At 41.7% G+C, this 19,111-nt stretch overlaps 1 protein-coding gene across 2 annotated transcripts in view; it reads left to right on the forward strand.

Moving 5' to 3' along the window:
- LOC147164875 (activin receptor type-1-like) overlaps window positions 1-19,111 on the forward strand; it is a 29,433-nt gene that overhangs the window by 5,038 nt on the left and 5,284 nt on the right. For both annotated transcript variants that reach the window (XM_086090961.1, XM_086090962.1), the window contains exons 2-7: window positions 9,392-9,465; window positions 9,833-10,078; window positions 10,960-11,235; window positions 12,839-13,102; window positions 14,952-15,157; window positions 17,877-17,976. In XM_086090961.1, coding sequence (XP_085947087.1) covers window positions 9,399-9,465; window positions 9,833-10,078; window positions 10,960-11,235; window positions 12,839-13,102; window positions 14,952-15,157; window positions 17,877-17,976 — 1,159 coding nt within the window. In that variant the 5' untranslated portion in view covers window positions 9,392-9,398. The remainder of the gene's footprint in view (window positions 1-9,391; window positions 9,466-9,832; window positions 10,079-10,959; window positions 11,236-12,838; window positions 13,103-14,951; window positions 15,158-17,876; window positions 17,977-19,111) is intronic.

Genomic DNA, 19,111 nt, shown 5'->3' on the forward strand with positions numbered 1-19,111 from the left:
TGCGCGCTCTTTCTGCGTTTGTGTGGCCCACTTTTAGTGTGTGACGTTTTTCTTTATGTGGGTGATCCCCGTTCTTTCGCCCCATTATTATTGTCTGTCTGTCCTTGTGTTCTATGTTTGTATGGCCCACCCTCATTGTGGACATGTCTTTCTGCGGGTGATAGAGGCGCAACAAGTAATCGATTATCACATCGATGAATCGTTTCGTGCTATTATTTAATGCAAACATTTGATTTCAGCCTCTCAAGTAGTCAAAACAATCTCTGATTTCTGTCGTCCCCCAAACGACTCTTCATTGTGTTTCATCTGGCGAAGACATTTGCCAACATCTGCTTTTACTTTGGGAAACAGTTAGAGCTGCCAAAGTTAATCGATTAATCGACAAGTCATCAATTATCAAGTTAATCGACAAGCATTTTATAATCAAGTCATCGTTTGGAGCCATTTTTTAAATTGAAAATTGTCCAAATCCTCTGATTTCAGCATGTCAACAATAATTGCTCACCGATTTCTGTAGTCCTTCATGAAAGAAGACTGATTATCTTCTGTGTTTAATCAAACTAAGACATTTGCAAACATCTGGTTTTACTTTGGAAAACAATGACCGAACCGGTAACACAGCACAAAATCAATCAAGTCACTATACGAATATGAAATAAACAGTAATGGGGGGGGGGGGGGGGCGTTTGTAGTACACTTTAACAGAAAAATTCAAATGAATCAGATTAATCGATTGAATAATCGATCGATTCTAAAACTATTTAATAGTGACAGCACCAGAAAACAGTTAACATTTTCCCTATTTTTTGACATGCAAAGAAGCAAACCAGTAAATAAATCATAATCAATTTATGAGGGGAAAAAAGTCCTAGTCAGTAACTTGGATCTATGAAAATGTAATTGAATCATTGAACCTGAAGCAGCCTCAGGTTTATATCAAACTTCGTGTGCGTTCTTGTTTTTCTGTTTTTGTGCCCCCACCGTTATTGTGGACATTTGTCTCTTTCCTTTCGCCGCATAAGTGTCTGTCTGTCTGTCTGTCTGTCTTAGTATGTCCTGTAGGTGTGTCTTTCTGACTGTCCATGTGTGCGCTCTTGTCTTTGTACGTTTGTGTGGCCCACCCTTTTACACGTTTGAACGTTTGCTTGTGTGTGTCATCTCTGTTCTTGCACGCCCTCATCTGTGTTGTGTATGTTTGTGTCTGGAGGCGTGTTGTACGCGCGTGTACGTGCTCTTGTCTTTCCCCGTTTGCGCGGCCCACTTTCTTGCGTGCGCACGAGTCAAATTGCTCAGACGAGCTTCTTCTTTCACCCCGCGAGTGTGTGTGTGTGTGCGGAATCAGGTTACAGTCTGTCATTAAGAAGGGAACCGCAGTTATGAGACCAAGATAGACTTCAAGTCTGAGCAAGAGTCTGGAGCTCATCACTCTTCCATGTCGGTAGAGGAAGTGGAAGAGGGGGTGGCTCGGCTGTGTAGGATAAGAAAGGGGGGGAGGGGGGGGGGCTAAGGTCAATACAACAATTTTTTTTTTTTAAGCCTCACATGCATCTGGCTGCCTGCTATGTGTGAGTGCACGTGTATTTACATTGGGCGTGTGTTTGTATATACACTATATGCTGACTTTGCAGAAAGTTTGCTTCGCATTGGTGCTGGCTAGCATTAAATGAGGAGCAGAGCAACACAGCATGTGGGTTGAATTGGCCTCAGCTTTTTTTTTTTTTTTTTTTTTTTTAAACAAGAAAAGACCCCCCCCCCCAATATAATTTCATTCCAAACACATTGCATCAAGATGAGCTGTCTGGAAGTCGTAGTGCCGCAGTCTTGACAATGAAAGTTGAAAGGAGTCTTCCTCCCCAGTCTCGTCTTGTTTGACTATCTGTCCCCCGTCTCTGTTGGTGGCTCCGCACGGGTTTATTGATCGCCTCTTCTTTTTTTTTTTTTTTTCTGTGTTTTTAAATGTGGATAAAGAGCAGGGGGGGGTGGTTGAGTGGAGACTGTCAGAACTCCAACATGGATCTGCACTCGAGCCTTTTGGCTCCTCTCGTCTGCACTGGAGACGCTCTGGAATACACATGGTAGCGGTCGTTCGCCCGCTTCGCTGCGCTTGTCCGATTGCTCGGCTTTTAAGAGGCACGTGCACGTCTTTGTGCAGTTGATTGCATTTACAGGCCAGGGAATTAAAGCACTTCAGTTTACTTATTAGATAAGTTGTGAGCGGTGGTACGAGTGGCCTGGAGACCAATCCAGGCTGTATCCTAACTCAAGTTGCCTAGTTCTACGATTTTTTTAAATGTTTGAAATACAACTTAAAGACACGACCTCAACCATAATGAAGTAGTTTGAAAATGTGTCAAAGCACTAAAGTTACATCAAAACCACAAAATCAACAACAGGAAAAAAAATGTACACGGCCCAGTCATTTGAGTACATACTGATGTTAAAGTACATGTGAGTAGAGTTGTCAAAATTAATCGAGTAACCGATTATCAAATTAATCGACAGCTATTTTAAAAATCGAGTAATCGTTTGGAGCCATTTTTTTTTATGTAAAATTGTCCAAATCCTCTGATTTCAGCATATCAACAGTAATTGTAAACCGATTTTTGTAATAGACCAGCTTAAAAGTTATTTTAGGAAGTTTCATTTCATGTCAAAGCAAGCTGTGACAAACCTTGTGTACCTAAAACTCAACCTCTGAAACTGGTTGATCTCTTATACGCTTATGCCACCTGCTGGCCATTTTTTGTAACTACCATTGCTTTAAGCGACCTCTTCAGGTCGGAGGCTGTATCAAAGACAAAAACGTATTAAAAAAAAAAAGAAGTATAAATTCATTTTTGGGACCATGGCAATATTCAAAATATATGTTTTTATACATTTTTGGGAGCAAATGTGTAAATTGTAAATATATACATAAATGGAGAAAAGATAAGGAGGAATTGCCATTCATTTCATGTAATTTTAAAGAATTGGCATGTCGTTAAAAAAAAGGTTATAGAATTGTATCCATCCCGTCTCGTATACCATCATTGTATTTCATTCAGGATTTATTTGCATTCCAAAGATCATGCAGCCTCCTTGAGCACAGTTTGACTTCTGTGTCAGATATACGCATGCTACTAAACAGAACTTGAAGTCATCTCGTGCTGGTGGTTTCAACAATTTTTTCTTCTAAATTCAACAATTTACCCGAACTCCTACAAAGCGACCCTCGCCGGCTAACTGTTGGTCGGCAGTCTATTCGGTGTGTTACCAACGTGTGAAAGTCAAGGGTCAGGGCTCAAAGTAAATATAAGCTATAAAACCTTTAGATGTTGTCACAAGCTGTGTGGTAGCCCCGGAGGTCCAATGATGTCGTGAGTTTTCAGCTTTGAAAGTCTTGGGAATTCTGGGCCATAAAATCTGACCATTGGCTCCAGGATGTGATGCTCAGTGTTGTGCCGTTGACACTTTTATTGTTTTGTTGCGCACTTGTTTGCCGAGCGGGTGATTATCAACTCGCCGGTCAAGGGGTTGGCGAGTGGGTCACACAGGAAAAGATGGCCGCAGAAGTCCCCTTTGCCCGCTCGAGCTCTCTCCACACTATCAAGACTAATTATTCCCCTTGGCTCTCACACTTCTCTCGTCTTTTCCTTTCTTCTGTTTGCCTCCTTGACAAGGAGACGTTTTGCCAAAAGGTTGCACTGGGACACAAATCAAGGCAAGGTTTGCTTTTGAGAAGAGCGGCGCTCCAGGCCAAGGAGCTCCGTGAGATGCTCTTTTGGAGTGTTTGTGCATTCCTGCGCTGGCGAAGATTGCGAAGGGCCGTAAAGAGCGTGTTTGAATTGGCGGTTGAAAATGTTTTGATGGCTGTGTGAAAAGTCGGACCGTCATGGCGACCATATCGTTAACGGCGTCTTAATCACCGCACCGTATAAACCTTTCGATCCGTCTTAAACGACTTCACGCGTCACGGAGCTGTATTCCGTCTGCGTGCCCCCCCCCCCCCAAAAAAAAACAGCCTTGCGTTGTGGCTTTGCTCAGGTTTACCGTCACGTTTTGAGTTGCTCTCGTTGGAGCCAATGTAAACGAGACACGCGCAGGATGGAAAACTCCTATGATGACATTCCGCATGGCGCAAAGACGAGGCAGCTGCTAAGATACCGGAAGGCCTCGGCTCGACCTGGCTTATTCCGAAAACTTTTGCAGGAGACTTTCGCAGAAGTAGACTTTTTATCCCGTGTTTGATGAGGCCCTCGTCCGGGGAGCCGACTTTCCAAAGGTTAATGAGCTTTTCGTTACCTCCTTAGCCACGCTTCTTATACACACAATCATAGACCGATTTTGGACATTTTGACAAATATCAGTATCAAGCCCCCCCCCCCTTTTTTTTTTAATAAATCTGACTGCTGATATAAGGTAAATCCAAAACCATTTTCATCTCAGGGAACTATTAATTAACAATTTTGATTTAACTTTATAAGAGAATGCTGCGGATCCTGGAAACCTCCTAAACCATTTGTTTTTTGTTCGACATTAAAACCAAAACATTTGAAACTTTCTCAGATATTTAAAAATTTTGGAAAATAATATTTACTGTAGAAAACTTTAGAGAGCTATGATATCTACTTGTTTCCATTTCACTTTCTAAGATGCACTGATAACCTTGGGAGCAGGCTGAACATTTTGTTAGAAATTTAAAAGGATGTCTGTTAGGGGTGCGAATCTTTGACTGAGGTTCGATTCCGATTTTTGGGTCTGCAACCCAATTCAGAATCGATTTTTGATTCAAAATGATTTGATTGACAATGAATTCTGCTTCAATTCATAGATGTGCAAAGAATCGTCACGATATACTCCAGTCTGACTCGCTAATGCTAATTAGCGCGCTACTCGCGGCACTTTTAACTTTTATTTATTCAAAACGCTTCAGAGAATCATGTTAACATTACTCGCCGGCATATGCTCTTCATATGCTGCAAAACTTAATCATGACTTTTCCCTTCTACTCTCTAATGTGGCTACGACAAAACTGTGTATCAGAACACGCGGAACCGCACCGTCGCCAAATTGTGTATAACATGAACAGCGCTCCCAGTAAAGGCACACACGAACATGGGCAAGATATAAAATCGATTTTGGGACATTTAAAATCGATCTGAATCGTACTTAAATGAGAATCAATTTTTTTGGGGCACATCTCTGTCTGTTGTCTACATTTTGAAAAGTCTGAAAAATTGTTCAATAAACATGATTTAAGACATTACAACAGAGTCAAGATTAGCATTTGTATTAAAACGTTTTTTTGATGACATTATTCCCCCCATTTTTCGTCAGACATTGCGCGCTTTGTCATTTTTTTTTACAAAAAATGAATAATCGGCTTCAAATATCGCTTAACTTATCGGCCTAACCCAGTCAAGATCTCTCGGCCGGTTTGCCGCATTGTGACCAAGCGACTGTTCCCGCACAGTGTTGCGAAGCAGTGACCTCACAGGACTGCTGAGTTCTCATTATGTTGTACCGCGGCCGTGAGCCAAAAAGCAAGCGCCACAACAGTATCTACTTGCACGAGAGACGAGAGGTGACCTAGATGGCGCTGCCCGCAAGGACGTTCTTAAATAGGTTGGCCTGATGTCTTCGGATAACGCTGATAATTTGTTACGTTCTTGCCGCCGTCGCAGACTTGGGTGTTAATTTGCCTTACGGTCTCGTTCTAACCCTCGTGTCTGCGTGACGCCCGCAGTCCACCATCTGCGCATCCATGTTGACACTACGGCCACATATCGTGGAGGGCCCCCGTACCCGAGTCGCCTGACTGCAGTTTGCTGCAGTTTCCTCGCTGGCCGGGCTATTTGTGCCATGGTAACTGTGCCAGGCTGCCAGCTCAGACGCAGATTGCGCCTCCCGTCTCCCCTCTTTCTTTTTTTTTTTTTTCTTTCGAGCATGATGACTCAGCAGCTCCTGCAGGGCGTCCAATCCTCCACCACCACCACCACCACCTCCGCCCCCTCCTCTCCCTCCTCAACCTCACTGCAACATCGTTGCTCGTCAGACATTGCGCGCTTTGTCATTTCCTCCATCTTCCCGACCTGGATACGTAAACAAGCATCTATTTCACTTTCAAAATATCACCCTGAAATATGAAAACATTTTGAGTTTGTGACATTTCTTCTCAACGTGAAACAATTTGGTTTATGACATCATTACAGCTGACGGATCGTCTCCCCTTTTGGGAGTGCTTTCCCTTTTATTATCGCAGGATGTTTTAAGTATTTCAATCGAACAACTTGACACTATAAGAAGTTGCTATCCCCTTGATGTCGAATCACTTTGAAGGGGTCTTCCTATGAAAAATTGAGTTTTTCAGTATGAACAGCGATGCCGAAAGCACCTTCATGTTCCTCCTATAAGCACTCAACATAAGTCAAACCAATGTCTAGACTAAAGCAGTGTCTAGACTATCGTTGCTTTTGGTATGTGCTATTTAATCTGTACTAGAGCTGTCAAAATGTATCGATTAATCGACAACTATTTTAATGATTTTATTGATTTCTGTAGTCCTTCATGAAAGAAGACTCATTGTATATCAATCCTTCTTTTTTTTTTAATCACTGTAAGAATACAAGGTACGAAATAAACACCAATAATACACTTTCATGCAAAATTCAAATTCAATTAGTCGATTAATCTATTGAATAGATTAATCGATTCTAAAAATATTCGATAGTGACAGCATTAATCTGTACCCAAATGTGTTACAAGACACGTCATGGTTCAATTTGTTAGTCCATTTCTTGCACTGTAGTGCCGCAATTTGGATATCGGGCCTCTTTCGATTTGTGGATAGAAATTCTGTAAATTGTTGCCAACATTATGGCAGCGTAAACACACAGACGGGATATACATTGTTTCCCGCAAACAAAAATTACGTTGACAACAGACGACTAAAGCGGAGTAACCCCTATATTAATTTACAATTACTTGTCGATGAATCGATGAATTTCGACCGCTCTACAACAAGCTAATCACGAGCGTGTGTGGGGAACACTGCACACAATGCGAGCATGATGTCGCTGAACTTAAAATACACAGATTGGTGACATGCACGCTTGTGTGTCTGCTCAAAGAACTCAAACTAATTTAAAAAAAAAAACAGAAGCGTAAATCATTCATTATGGTCGAAATATGGCAAAGGCGCATCCATCAGCGGCAAGTGAAATATTGTCGCGGTTACCCTCATTTAAATGAATGCCCTGAACAGTTCGCCAAGTCCAATAAATGGAATGCTCGATAGGGTAACCAGATAGTGCTACTCCATGTGCGTAGTATCTATTTTTGGTACTCGTATGAATGGCGTAAATAAAAACGACCGCGACGTGTGCTCACTTAGTCATTTGGCATCGGCACCAGTTGAACGATAGGTCTTTAACAAAACATAATGCATAGGCAGAAAGATTGAGCTCATTCTTGATGCTCCATTAAAGTTGTTGTTCATCTGTAAATGTAAACCAAAAGCACAGCAAATCATTGACTTGCTCTAATCGAGGCCATTAAAGAATGGATGCCTGCGGCGCTCTGTTTTCAGTTAACCGAGTGAGGAGGTGAGTTATGGATGTATCAGTTGTCAGTGAGTCCCGTTTCGTATTTGCTGGCCATGAGTCAGGAGACTTGCAGGGAAATTGCCATAATATTAAATCGGGAATTTAACTACCTGGTCACACATCCGAGAAGCAAATAATTAGTTACAAGCGTATCCAGGGCCAGACTGGGACTCAGAAAGTTTGAGTTTCACTTGAGTTCCCATTTGAATGAACATACACAAATTTACAGTTTGTGTATCAATGTAAAATATATGAGCATTCCCTCCAACGATATTCGTGAAATATAGGATGGCCCACCAGGAAATTGTCCCGCCCCTCCAGGTGGCCCCAACCAGTCTAACTTATCTAACGTACTATATCAGGTTTTTTTTTATCCGTATTTTCTAAAAGCCTGATTCCATGTTTATTTCCCTTCTTCTAACACATCAAAATCGTGACTCTTGAGAGAAGAATATCATAAGCATGTCACTCAAAACATGCAGTGTGAATCCAGCCTATGCCGTCGCCCGGTGTGACATACAAAAGACTTGCCAGACACTCTCGAGTGTGAAATTTCACACCCCTGTCCCGCATTGTGGAATACCCTTACACATTGGCGCCGTACCACCTTGTTACAGCTTGCATGTTACCATAGAAGGCGGGAAAAAAAAATACAGCAGCTCTTACTGGCAGTGTCGAATCAATGTTCAGACGTGATGACGCAACATATAACAATGAATGTGTTGTTTTGTTTTAAAAACCTGGAGGCATTGACGATAAAAATAATTTAATTTCTCGACAGCACAGTGGACCGGCTGTCTGTCCGCCGCCAGGACGGTGTCCCACTCCCCCGCCCCCGCCCCCCGGGCACTGACACCAGACACCTCTTTGTCCCATTTCCCTCCCCGCGTGGTGGCCGCCAACGCTGCCCCCGTTTCTCTGCCCCTCCTCTGACCCACTGTCCCCCGGCTGCCCTCTGGCTATACCTCGCTTTACACCTCCCATTGCGGACACCCTCCCCCGCCCCCCTCCCCTGGTCAGACCGATTATCCCTGTTTTGTACTCTGATTAAAGGAGCAGCATGTGGCCTGTGCAAGTGGCCCACACAAACACCGTTGCTAAGCTAATGTTAACATTACGTGCGTAATCATTTATGTCTGGTAGAGCGGTACAAAAGCGTGGAGCAGATGGGGGGAGGGGTTACACGCATGTTTCAGTCTATGGTGTCATTACAAAAATGCTTTTTTTTCTGGAAGAGGTAGTGGAAGGGGAAACAAACACGTGTCCGCCCGCCGCCTGCGGACGTAACTCCAGCCGCATTAAATATTGAAGGATTAGACAGTCTGCAGCCCTCCAAAGAGGGACGCAATTTGGGCACCCACGCTAATTCTCCCCACAGTGCTCGCCGCCGCCTCCTCCTCCTCCTCTCACGTCTGTCTGCCCCCCCCCCCCCCCCCGCCACCCCCAGTGCCAAGCAGCCCGTCCCTCCAACACACACACACACACCAACGCGCACCCTCATGCACGGACCCAGGCAGCCAATAAGCGAGCACCAGTCTCCCCATTGCTTGCCACTCATGCCTTGTTGCCAGGACAACAGCAAGGCACGAGTCCCACTTTACATTTTTTAAACTTGGTTTTGACTCTCTTGCTGAAAACAAGAACACGCGTCCCGCTGCAAAATGGCTGTCTAGTTGACACCATGGCAGTATCTATGTCGCGAGTATGAGTTGCTCCCTATGGCGGCCTCCCAAAATGCGGCACTCGTGTATTTTGGACATCATTAAAGGTTGTGTTTGTCTCACCCCCCCCCCCCTTCCCCCATGCAGGTCTACAATGACAACTGGCCAGATGTTGCTTTTGATTTTGATCATTTTGGTCCCTCCCTACACTAGCTTGGAAGGTAAGGATGTCCCCTCTTCTCTTTTACACAGATTTAAGGGGGGGGGGGGGGGCTGCTTCTGCAAAGATTAACCGGCATTATCTACTTGAATTTAGCTCCCCGGCTAACTATAGATGCTGGCTTTTCAGTCAAAACACACAGTCTCAGCCTCCGTGTCTGTCTGAGTGTCCCTCGAGCAGCTTGCATGCACAGACTGATCACTCCACCACGTCTCCCCTTCTCCACACCCCTCCTCGGTCTGTCTAATCCGCTGTCTCGCAGTTATTTTCGACAATTGCAGTGGTGCGCACATTTCGAATGCAGTGAAAACGGTGTCTTCCCGTCCACGGCAACGAAACGCGATCAAAAATGTCTGTCGTCCATACAGCCGAGGGCGACGCGAGCCACGCCGAATGCTTGTGCGACGGGTCGTCGTGCGGCGGCGGCGGCGGCCGATGTTTGGGCCCGCAGTGCTTCACCTCCCTCTCCTTGCTCAACGGGACTTGGGAGCTTCAGAAGGGGTGCATTGTGGGTAATCAAGAAGAAAAGTGCGGTATGCCGCCGACTCCTGAGCTGGTGATGGAGTGCTGCCACGGGGATTTGTGCAACATGAACGTGACTCTGCAGCATAAAGGTGAGCTGTTAACTTTTTGTCAGGTTGTCCAATAAAGCGGGGAACGTGCATACCGGTTTATTGAGCCCGACCGATTTATTCGGCCGATATCGGCTGCTTTAAAATGAGAACAAATCTTTTTGCCGATTGTTGTTGTTTCTTTAACACAATATATTACATTAATACTCACACCCCCCCCCCCCCCAAATTGACAATTTTATGTTATTTTATTAATTTATGTATTTATTTGTGCCGATTCTTATACTTTATACTTAAGTTATACTAAAATAAAGACCAAACAGTTAAATGTCTGTAACTTGTATAATAATTGTTGCAAGCCTTAACGGACAAAGAAAAAAGAAAGTTGCATTAATCGGAATTTTAATTGGATTTTATCGTCACAGATGTTGGAATTGGCATTAAAAAAAAATATATATATATATATTATTTGTGCCCCACCTATTGACATCTTAAAGTGATACTTGACTCACTTAGCCATTTTCAGCAGTAAAAAGTGAATTTTTCATTTAATATTATTTTTCATGTACAATTAATAAGCTTTTAAAGGGGAAGCCAAAATTGATATACTCACAGGAATTAAAGAAAGATGAGAGTTGAGTTGATTTGAGAGAGTCTGACCACAACTACAGGTAGTCGTCTAGTTATGAACATCCGACTTACGCTTGTGAATAGCAACAAGGCGGGCGGGGGCTTCACTGTAATAAAATGTCTGTTGAGACAACAAAGGTGGGTGTTCAGGTTTTAAATAGAAAAGTGTCCCCGGTAAGAGCCCGAAAAAGCTTTGATCCCCTGTCATGTCTAATTGAATGCCAGTTACGATAATGGAAGAGTAATGATATTGCGCTAATGGCTCTGCCTTTATCTCCGCTTGTGCCCATCAGATGCCGAAGCGTCTGCCGGCAGACCGGTCCTCCGAGAGCAGGAGTGCGTGTGCGAGGGCGCCGCCTGCCAGCCCCGTCGGCGCTGTACCGGCCAACATTGTTTTTCCTCCCTTAAGGTGACGGACGGCGCCGCCGCCGTCCAACAGAAGGGCTGCCTGAGGGACGACGACGTGGGCCGGGCCACCTGCGCCACGCCGCCCTCGCCGGCCCACGTTGTCAAGTGCTGCCAGGGCCATCTGTGTAACATGAATGTCACCATGCAAGCTCCGGGGAAAGGTGCCTTCGCACACCGTGCAGACGATACTGAACACTACCAAAGCTGTGTCAAACACTATTAGACAATCGGGGACAAAAAAGTAGTAAAACATTTCAAATGCTTAGAGTTTTGACCTTCTTTACTCATTTCATTAAAGGGATACTTAACTCATTGAGCTATTGTCAGCAGTAAAATGTTAATATTTTGTATTCATTTGATAACTTAAATAACTGTTCTTATTTATTTATTCAAATAATATACCATTATTTAGCGTCATTATTTTACATGTACAATTAATACCTTTAACTCATTCACTCCCAGCCAGTTTCACTGAAGCAACCCCCTTCACTCCCGGCTGTTTTACTGAATTTTGACTGATTATTGTGTTCGATTGCTATAAAAACATGGAACCTACCAAAAAGAAAGATTAGAGTTTCTTCTTTCATCAGGAAAGAACTAGCATTCGAATATAGCTAAGTTTCATCATTATTCACAAATCTGTTGAAAACAGTGGGGAAAAAGAGCTTGTTGCAACATGGCCCTGGCTGATCTCTTATACTCTACTGCCACCTGTTGGCCGTTTTTTGTAATGACTACCATTGCTTTAAGCGACCTCTTCATGTCAGAAACTGTATCAAAGCCTTTTGTATGCTCTAGCTTAAAACAAAAGTATGAAAACGTTTTTAGGAGCGCAGGACAAAGTATTAAAAAACATATTTATACATTTTTGGGTGTGAATGAGTTAATTTGATAACTTAATTAACTTTTTTATTTATTTATTATATTTTTGAATCAAATAAAATTATTTAACTATCATTATTTTGCATGGACCATTAATACCTTTAAAAACACATTTTTCCACATACTGTCGACTGAAGATGACATCACCTGTGCTGAGGAAATAGGTAACGACCAATCACAGCTGACCTGTTTTCTGGGTTTGGTCAGCAAACTGAGCCATGATTGGTCTGTACCGGTTTCCTCAGCACAGGTACGTCATCTTCAGTCGACAGCAAGTGGCAAAATTGTTTTTTAAAGGTATTCATTGTTTGTGAAAAATAATTAAGTTACCGCATCAATTATAGACAAAATACTATATTTTTACTGTTGAAAATGGGTCAGGTGTCCTTTTAATATATTTATTTTCAGATAATTATGGCAAGTAATTTAGTCTTCCAGTACTTTTTGATTAGCCACTTTCATTACCTGTCAAGTTTCTGTTTTTTCCCCCCTTTGAGGTTAAAACACTGTGATGCAGCATAGTATAGTTTATATAGACTATATATATTTTTTCATAATAAAATAGTTTCATTTTAAACCACACAACCATTTATTTAATAAAATAATCATTTTGATAATACCATTCATATTCATAAATAATTGGTTAATCAGGTATGATTTATTTATAAGCAATAAAACAAGAAATGACAAAAACAAAAACAACCTCAAAACTACTGCAAACTTAAACCTTAAATAATAAACGCATTGTTGAATTCATACTCATCCGCCTGTCAGTCAAAACCGAGCATTCCATTTTGTGTACGGCTCCTTCCACTGGATCTCATTAGAAAGTGCAGGTGTTGTGGCTAACCCCCCCCCCCCCCCCCCATGAATCTTTTACAGAGGAAGTGAAGCCCCTTGTCAAAGAGAAGCACGAGTGCGTGTGCGAGGGCAGCTCATGCGCCACGGGGAATCGCTGCATGGGAAGCCAGTGTTTTTCCTCTCTGACCGTCAACGCCGGCTCGCTGATGTACCAGAAAGGTTGCTTTAATGTCTACGAGCAGAGCACCATGACCTGCAAGACCCCGCCTTCCCGAGACCAGATTGTGGAATGCTGCTTCGGGCACTTGTGCAACCTCAACAGCACCGTGCAACTACCTGTCAAAGGTGGAGTACTACGTTCCGTATGACGTCTCTGCGTGCACATCTTTTTCTAAACGTCTCTTTTATTTTTGTAATTTAGGTTCATTTATTACGACGGCGTATTCGGGTCACATATAAATATATATCTTTTTAGAGGGCGGGGGCAATATTCCGAGAGAAAAATTCGCAAACATTTAAGTTTATTTGTTAAAATTAATATTTACTTGTATGTTTCCAGAATTATTATTTACGCATTCATACATTTTGGTATTTTTTTTGTACAAGTAGCTAAGTTGATGTGTCGAATCTGCTGCTCTCCGTCATTCACTTGCATTTACCTAAATTATGCTAGCTTGTGATTGGTCAGTGTTTAGTCAGCTGATAGGGGATCAGGAAGTGTTGTCGCTCTAGCTGCCGTGTATTGCGAGTACAGTTCAAATTAGGAATAAATCAGTCTCCATCCTGCCTTTTCATTTTATAAACAGTGTCCCATTAACCACCAACGAATCCTCACATTAGACTATAGCTACGCTACGTGTATTTTTTTGAATTTTTTTCTGCAAATCTGCCACTTAATGAAGTCGCAAATTTACGAGTTTTTTTTCTCTCTGAACATTGCCCCTGCCATCCAAAAAAAAAAAAAAGAGTAGATTTATACGTGGCCCTAATTTGAAAAATAGCGAAGAGAACTTCTCACTTTTGTGTGACTCCCTTCACGTGTGAGAGTTCTGCCACATCCGCCTCTGTGAGGTCGTGCTCATGTCAATCCTCAGGAACAGAAACGAGGAGACCCCGAGGAAGTGTGGGGTGGGGGGGGGCTTGACTATTACTTAGTCATGGTGCACCCCCTGCTGCTCTGTCTACTGTCTGACATTATCTTGAGGCTAGAAGCCACCTGGGGAGTGTGAGCGAGACAGAGAGCTAAATTCGGGTCTACGGCGCCCTGCTGTCTTACTCCCATAGTGCACTAGATTAGCTTCACTTGATGTCTCACTTCATGCAACTCAGATTAGTGTGATGCTGTGGAAAAGCCCCACAGCCAGTCCTACTTTTGCAGGTTTACTGTGATTTAATTATATTGAATCAATTATTATTATTATATATTTTTTAAAGTGATTAATTTCTTCTTTAGTGGTTGCTTTTTTTATGTGGTGGTGGGTTTTCCCGCACAAGAGATGGTCATCATAGTCTTAAGTGTGTATATTTGGGAGAAAGAGTTGATTATGTGAGGTGGAAGAAGGGGAGCTTTTTGTTTGATAAAGGCACAGCCGAGTGCCTTTTTCCCCTTGGAATGTTTGGAAAGTGTGAATGGTGGTCAGTTCTCCTCGCTTGTGTGGGCATAAGTGTCGGTGTGTGCTTATGTCGTCGTCTGTGTAGGTCTCTAGGTGTGGGTTTGTCCAATGGATATAAAAAGTCCACACACCCCTGTTCAAATGCTAGGTTTATGTGATCGAAAGAATGAGACCAAGAAAAGTCATTACAAAAATAAAATAATGTTTTTTTTTCTTTGAATCTTTTCAAGGGGAAGTAAAAATAAACCGGTTTGGTCAACCCTAAATAAAGTACAGCTGTTTTGTTGAACTGTTTTATTTTACAGAAATATTATATTGACTCTAAATGTACTTTCTATTTGATGAGTTTACATTAATTCCAAGATTTTACTTAAGTAAAAATCTGTTACAAGCTTTGAAGAAAAAGTAGAAGCGGGAGTAGAAATTATTGAAAATTGTGTGAATCTAAAAGTAAAAAAAAATGTAATCTCTTGCCAACACTAATTAATTATATTACAGTATATTAATTATAATATAAAGGTCAGAAATTACTACTTGAAGCGATTTTATACCTTAACTAATTATTCCTCTCCCCCTCGCAGCTGACGAGCTCTCCAACTACAGCGTGACCATGCTGGCCATCGTCATCGTGGCGCCAATCGTCGTCCTGGTGGTCCTCTCGGCCATCGCCATCCTGGTGTTCAGACACATCCACCATAACCAGATGGAGAGACTGACCTCTCGAGATGCCGAATACGGAACCATCGACGGCCTCATTGCGTCCAACGTGGGGGAGAGCACGCTGGCGGTGAGTCGCAAAGGATATTATAGGCACGAGTATTGCTTATATTCAGGATCTGTATGTATATATAAATTATCTATATAATATATTTATTTATATATTTATTTGTATTTATATATTTATATTTATTTATATATTTGTATTTATATTTATATATTTATATTTATTTATATATTTATATTTATATTTATAAATATATATTTATATGTATTTATATATATTTATATTTATAAATATATATTTATATGTATTTATATATATTTATATTTATAAATATATATTTATTTATTTATATGTATTTATATATATATTTATTTTTATATATATATATTTATTTATATATATATATTTATTTTTATATATATATATTTATATAATTACTCATGTTTACTAAATTCCAGTACTTGAAAAGATTAAAACGTAGATTAAGCTGTCTTGTGAAACAAACTCCAGTCTTGTTTGTGTTTGCTGGCTTCAGAGAGACTCTTTGTTCTCCGCAAGAAAGCCCCTGTAACGCTTGTTTTGCTTCTCGAGGTCATTTTTACTGTCTGCGCTAGGAATGTCCTCTTTCAGCCAGCGTTTGTGAGCTTTTGCACACTGCGCTTTATGTCTTGAGGTTCCACTAAACTGATCCAGAGTTTAGGTGGAGTCGTGCGGTCATACAGGCCAGCGCGTTCACTCTGTAATCAAGTCTGAGCATTGACAGCATAGTCGGCCATAGCAAAATAGACTTCACCTCCATTTTGTGTGAGCGCACTTTGTGTATGCTACTCTTTCCGAACGTTCCGCTCTTAAACCCAGATGATCCCACAGATATTGAACACAGTACGCTTTGACCAATAGGAGCGTTGGAGTATCTAAACAGCGTGTTACGTTACGTTATGACGCAGCGCAACCGTTGAGTCTGGCTCCTCGGAACGAAGCCGCCAAATGTTTATTTAAGCGCCGTAAAAAACGTGCTCGGCCGTGCTAAACCACAAACACTCAGTTGTGGCTGTCAAACGTGTGGAGAGTGTCACGCAGAGGTCATCGGGATTTGATTCCCATTTGTGTCACATGCCTTTTGAGATGAGACGAGTCTTGTCTTTTACAGTCTTGTAACACTGTCTCCTTCTTTCACAGCCGTGTAAAGAACTTGCTAATAAACGCCTTGCCTCTGATAAATGTTTTGCGCTCTGCACAGTTGAGTTAACGCCCCCAACCATAACAAGGGGGTCTTTGGTTTATTTAGGCAACGATGTAACCAGGATTTGTAATGAATGCGCCGAAGTCTATCATCTACTTTGGCTCATGTGAGAAAAGTGTCATTTAACACAGCATTAGACTCATAATTACAGTAAATATTTAAATCATAAACACTTCCAGGTCATAAATGTAAAAGATCCACCCATCCATTTTCAATAGAGCTTGTCCTCATTAAGTTGAAGGCCATCCAAGAGAGGTAGGGCACATACAGTGGATATCAAAAGTCTACACACCCCTGTTCAAATTCCAGATTTACATGATATAAAACAATGAGACCAAAATACATAATTTCAAAATGTTACCACCATTAATCTGTAAAACTGAATAGTTTTTTTTTTTTATTAGATCACGTGGTTGCAAAAGTGTGCACTCCCTCTTATTTCTGTTGCTGTGGCCAGAATTTACCAATCACATTCAAATTCCTGCTAAATGTGAGTCTGTCCATACCTGCCACCATTTCAAGTGACCTGGATCAACCCCAAATAAAGATCAGTTGTTCTAGTAGGCTTTTCCTGACTACTGGTACTAGAACAGAACCTAGCATACATGTTTTTGGAATGTTGCAGCTTTCCACAGGAACTGGAGCCAAGATTTAAATTTAGAACCACTAATAGACATTGCATACACTAATATACATATACAAGCACAGGGAGAACCTGAAAACTCCAGACAGGAAGCCCAAGATGGGATTTGAACACGGGACCACTGAACTGCAAGGCAGGGATGCTAACCACTAGCTCACTGTGCTGCCTGAGTATAAAACAATCAAATGAAAAACAGTAATTTTGGGAATCTAGTGTGGCTTCTTGTGCCGTGTGATGACATCATTTTGTCGACGTGCCAAGTTAATTGCTTTTATAATCGTAGTTGAAATCTTGTAATGAGAAAATATGACATCATGCTCATGATTATTCATCAGCTCTCCGACTGACATGTTCACGCATTCATTCACATTGTTGTACACGGACAGCTCGGATTGCCACTTTAAATTTCACTCATATCTTGTGGTACCATTATGATCCAGCCCGCCAAACCGTTATTATTTAAAGCCTATAAACGATTTCAATTTAACAGCCACAATCTTCCGTCTTGTAATTCCAGTTGTCTCGCAGACCGCTCATCCATAATAAATCTGTTTATACGAGGCGTCGGCCTCCCATGTTGCGTTCTTCCTTTTCGTCACTCTCTCCCACTTCACTGGTTTGGTTTTCCCCTCAGCTGATGACTCGGCACTGCCCTCCTGTGTCGGCATTGGGTGCTACATATTTCTTCTTGATCAGTTAAAAATAAAAAGGCTTAGCAAAGTCGCACCTTGTTTTGCAACTTGACCTCAGGATTAATAATAAGAAGGGGGGTGTAATTATTTAGTTTATACAATAGAGGGCGCTCTCCCATCACTAACTTCAGCCTACTTCCAATCAAACCTCTTGATGAAAATCTCTTGAATTCCTCATGATTATTTGCTTCTCTTCTTCCCCAGGATCTACTGGATCACTCGTGCACTTCAGGAAGCGGCTCCGGCCTGCCGTTCCTGGTTCAGAGGACGGTGGCTCGACAAATCACTCTCAACGAGTGCGTGGGTGAGTGTCCACTTGAAGCCAGTATTGTTATTGACATTGGCTCTGTGCGAGAATATGCAGACCGGCTCGTTCATTTTAATGAGACCTTTATGTCAGAACATGAACACACACACACACACACACACACCCCACACACACACACCAAGGAAAAGTACAGAAAAAGCCTCACAATTGTTTAAAAATAAATAAATACTGGTTCTATGTTTTGCCCACAGCAACTCCACATAGTTTCCCCCCAAGGTTTAAATCTCCATAACACGCTACAAACTGCGCATCTCATACAATTCTAAACCTACCGTCTGCTTCGTATATCTTGTGACTCATGCATAAGCATAGCTGTCAAAATCTCATATCTCACCAACAATAACAAAGACTTCTGGTGGGGTGAAAAACATCTTTGGGTTGTGAAACAGGCCATTAGTGTTGCAATGGTGTGCAAAGGAGGCAGTAATCAACTGCTGAAGAAATATGACTCCCCGATGTCCGACAGCTGACGTGGTTATCGGGTTCGCTCAGCTGAGTGTAAAAACGGTCAAATATGTTGAATAAAAAACTTCCAGCTTCGGAAACCAGGTGAACCGTGATTGGTCGTTACCTGATCCCTTGCAACTGTGATGTCATTATCAGCCGACAGCAAGTTGCACCCCCTGAGATGGATATAAACAAATATGGATTGTGTTGCTTTTAACTCCTATTCAACAGAATGCCATGTTTAAATTTGCATGGCTGCATAGAACACATTATTGTAGAAAATAACATTTATTTGGGTTAACTTAACCTTTTAATATTCATTCATTGTTCTTTTGTCTTTATTTTACTATAATCCTTATCTATAAGACCTTAACATTTTGTGTAATGAATCTGATGTTATATAAATTCCTAATTTCCAAATTTCTTTAAAAATTAAAATAGATTGTGTTAAATAGAAAATGATGGGTTTTTTAGAGCTATAATTTCAAAATTGTGTAACATTTGCTGTTAGTGCTGTTACACGATCTTATATTGGTCAAAGGAAGTTCATTGTCTGACAAAAAAAAGCGAGTATCCTCCCCGAACCTGGTATGTTGTGTTGTAGTACCAAAAATGACCTGTAAGAGGCAGCATGGTAACAAAGAGCATCCAAACTGCCTGAAAC

This window comes from Leptonotus elevatus, chromosome 12 (genome assembly GCF_054856555.1).
Source record: "Leptonotus elevatus isolate MCC_2025b chromosome 12, RoL_Lele_1.0, whole genome shotgun sequence".
Lineage (NCBI taxonomy): Eukaryota > Metazoa > Chordata > Actinopteri > Syngnathiformes > Syngnathidae > Leptonotus > Leptonotus elevatus.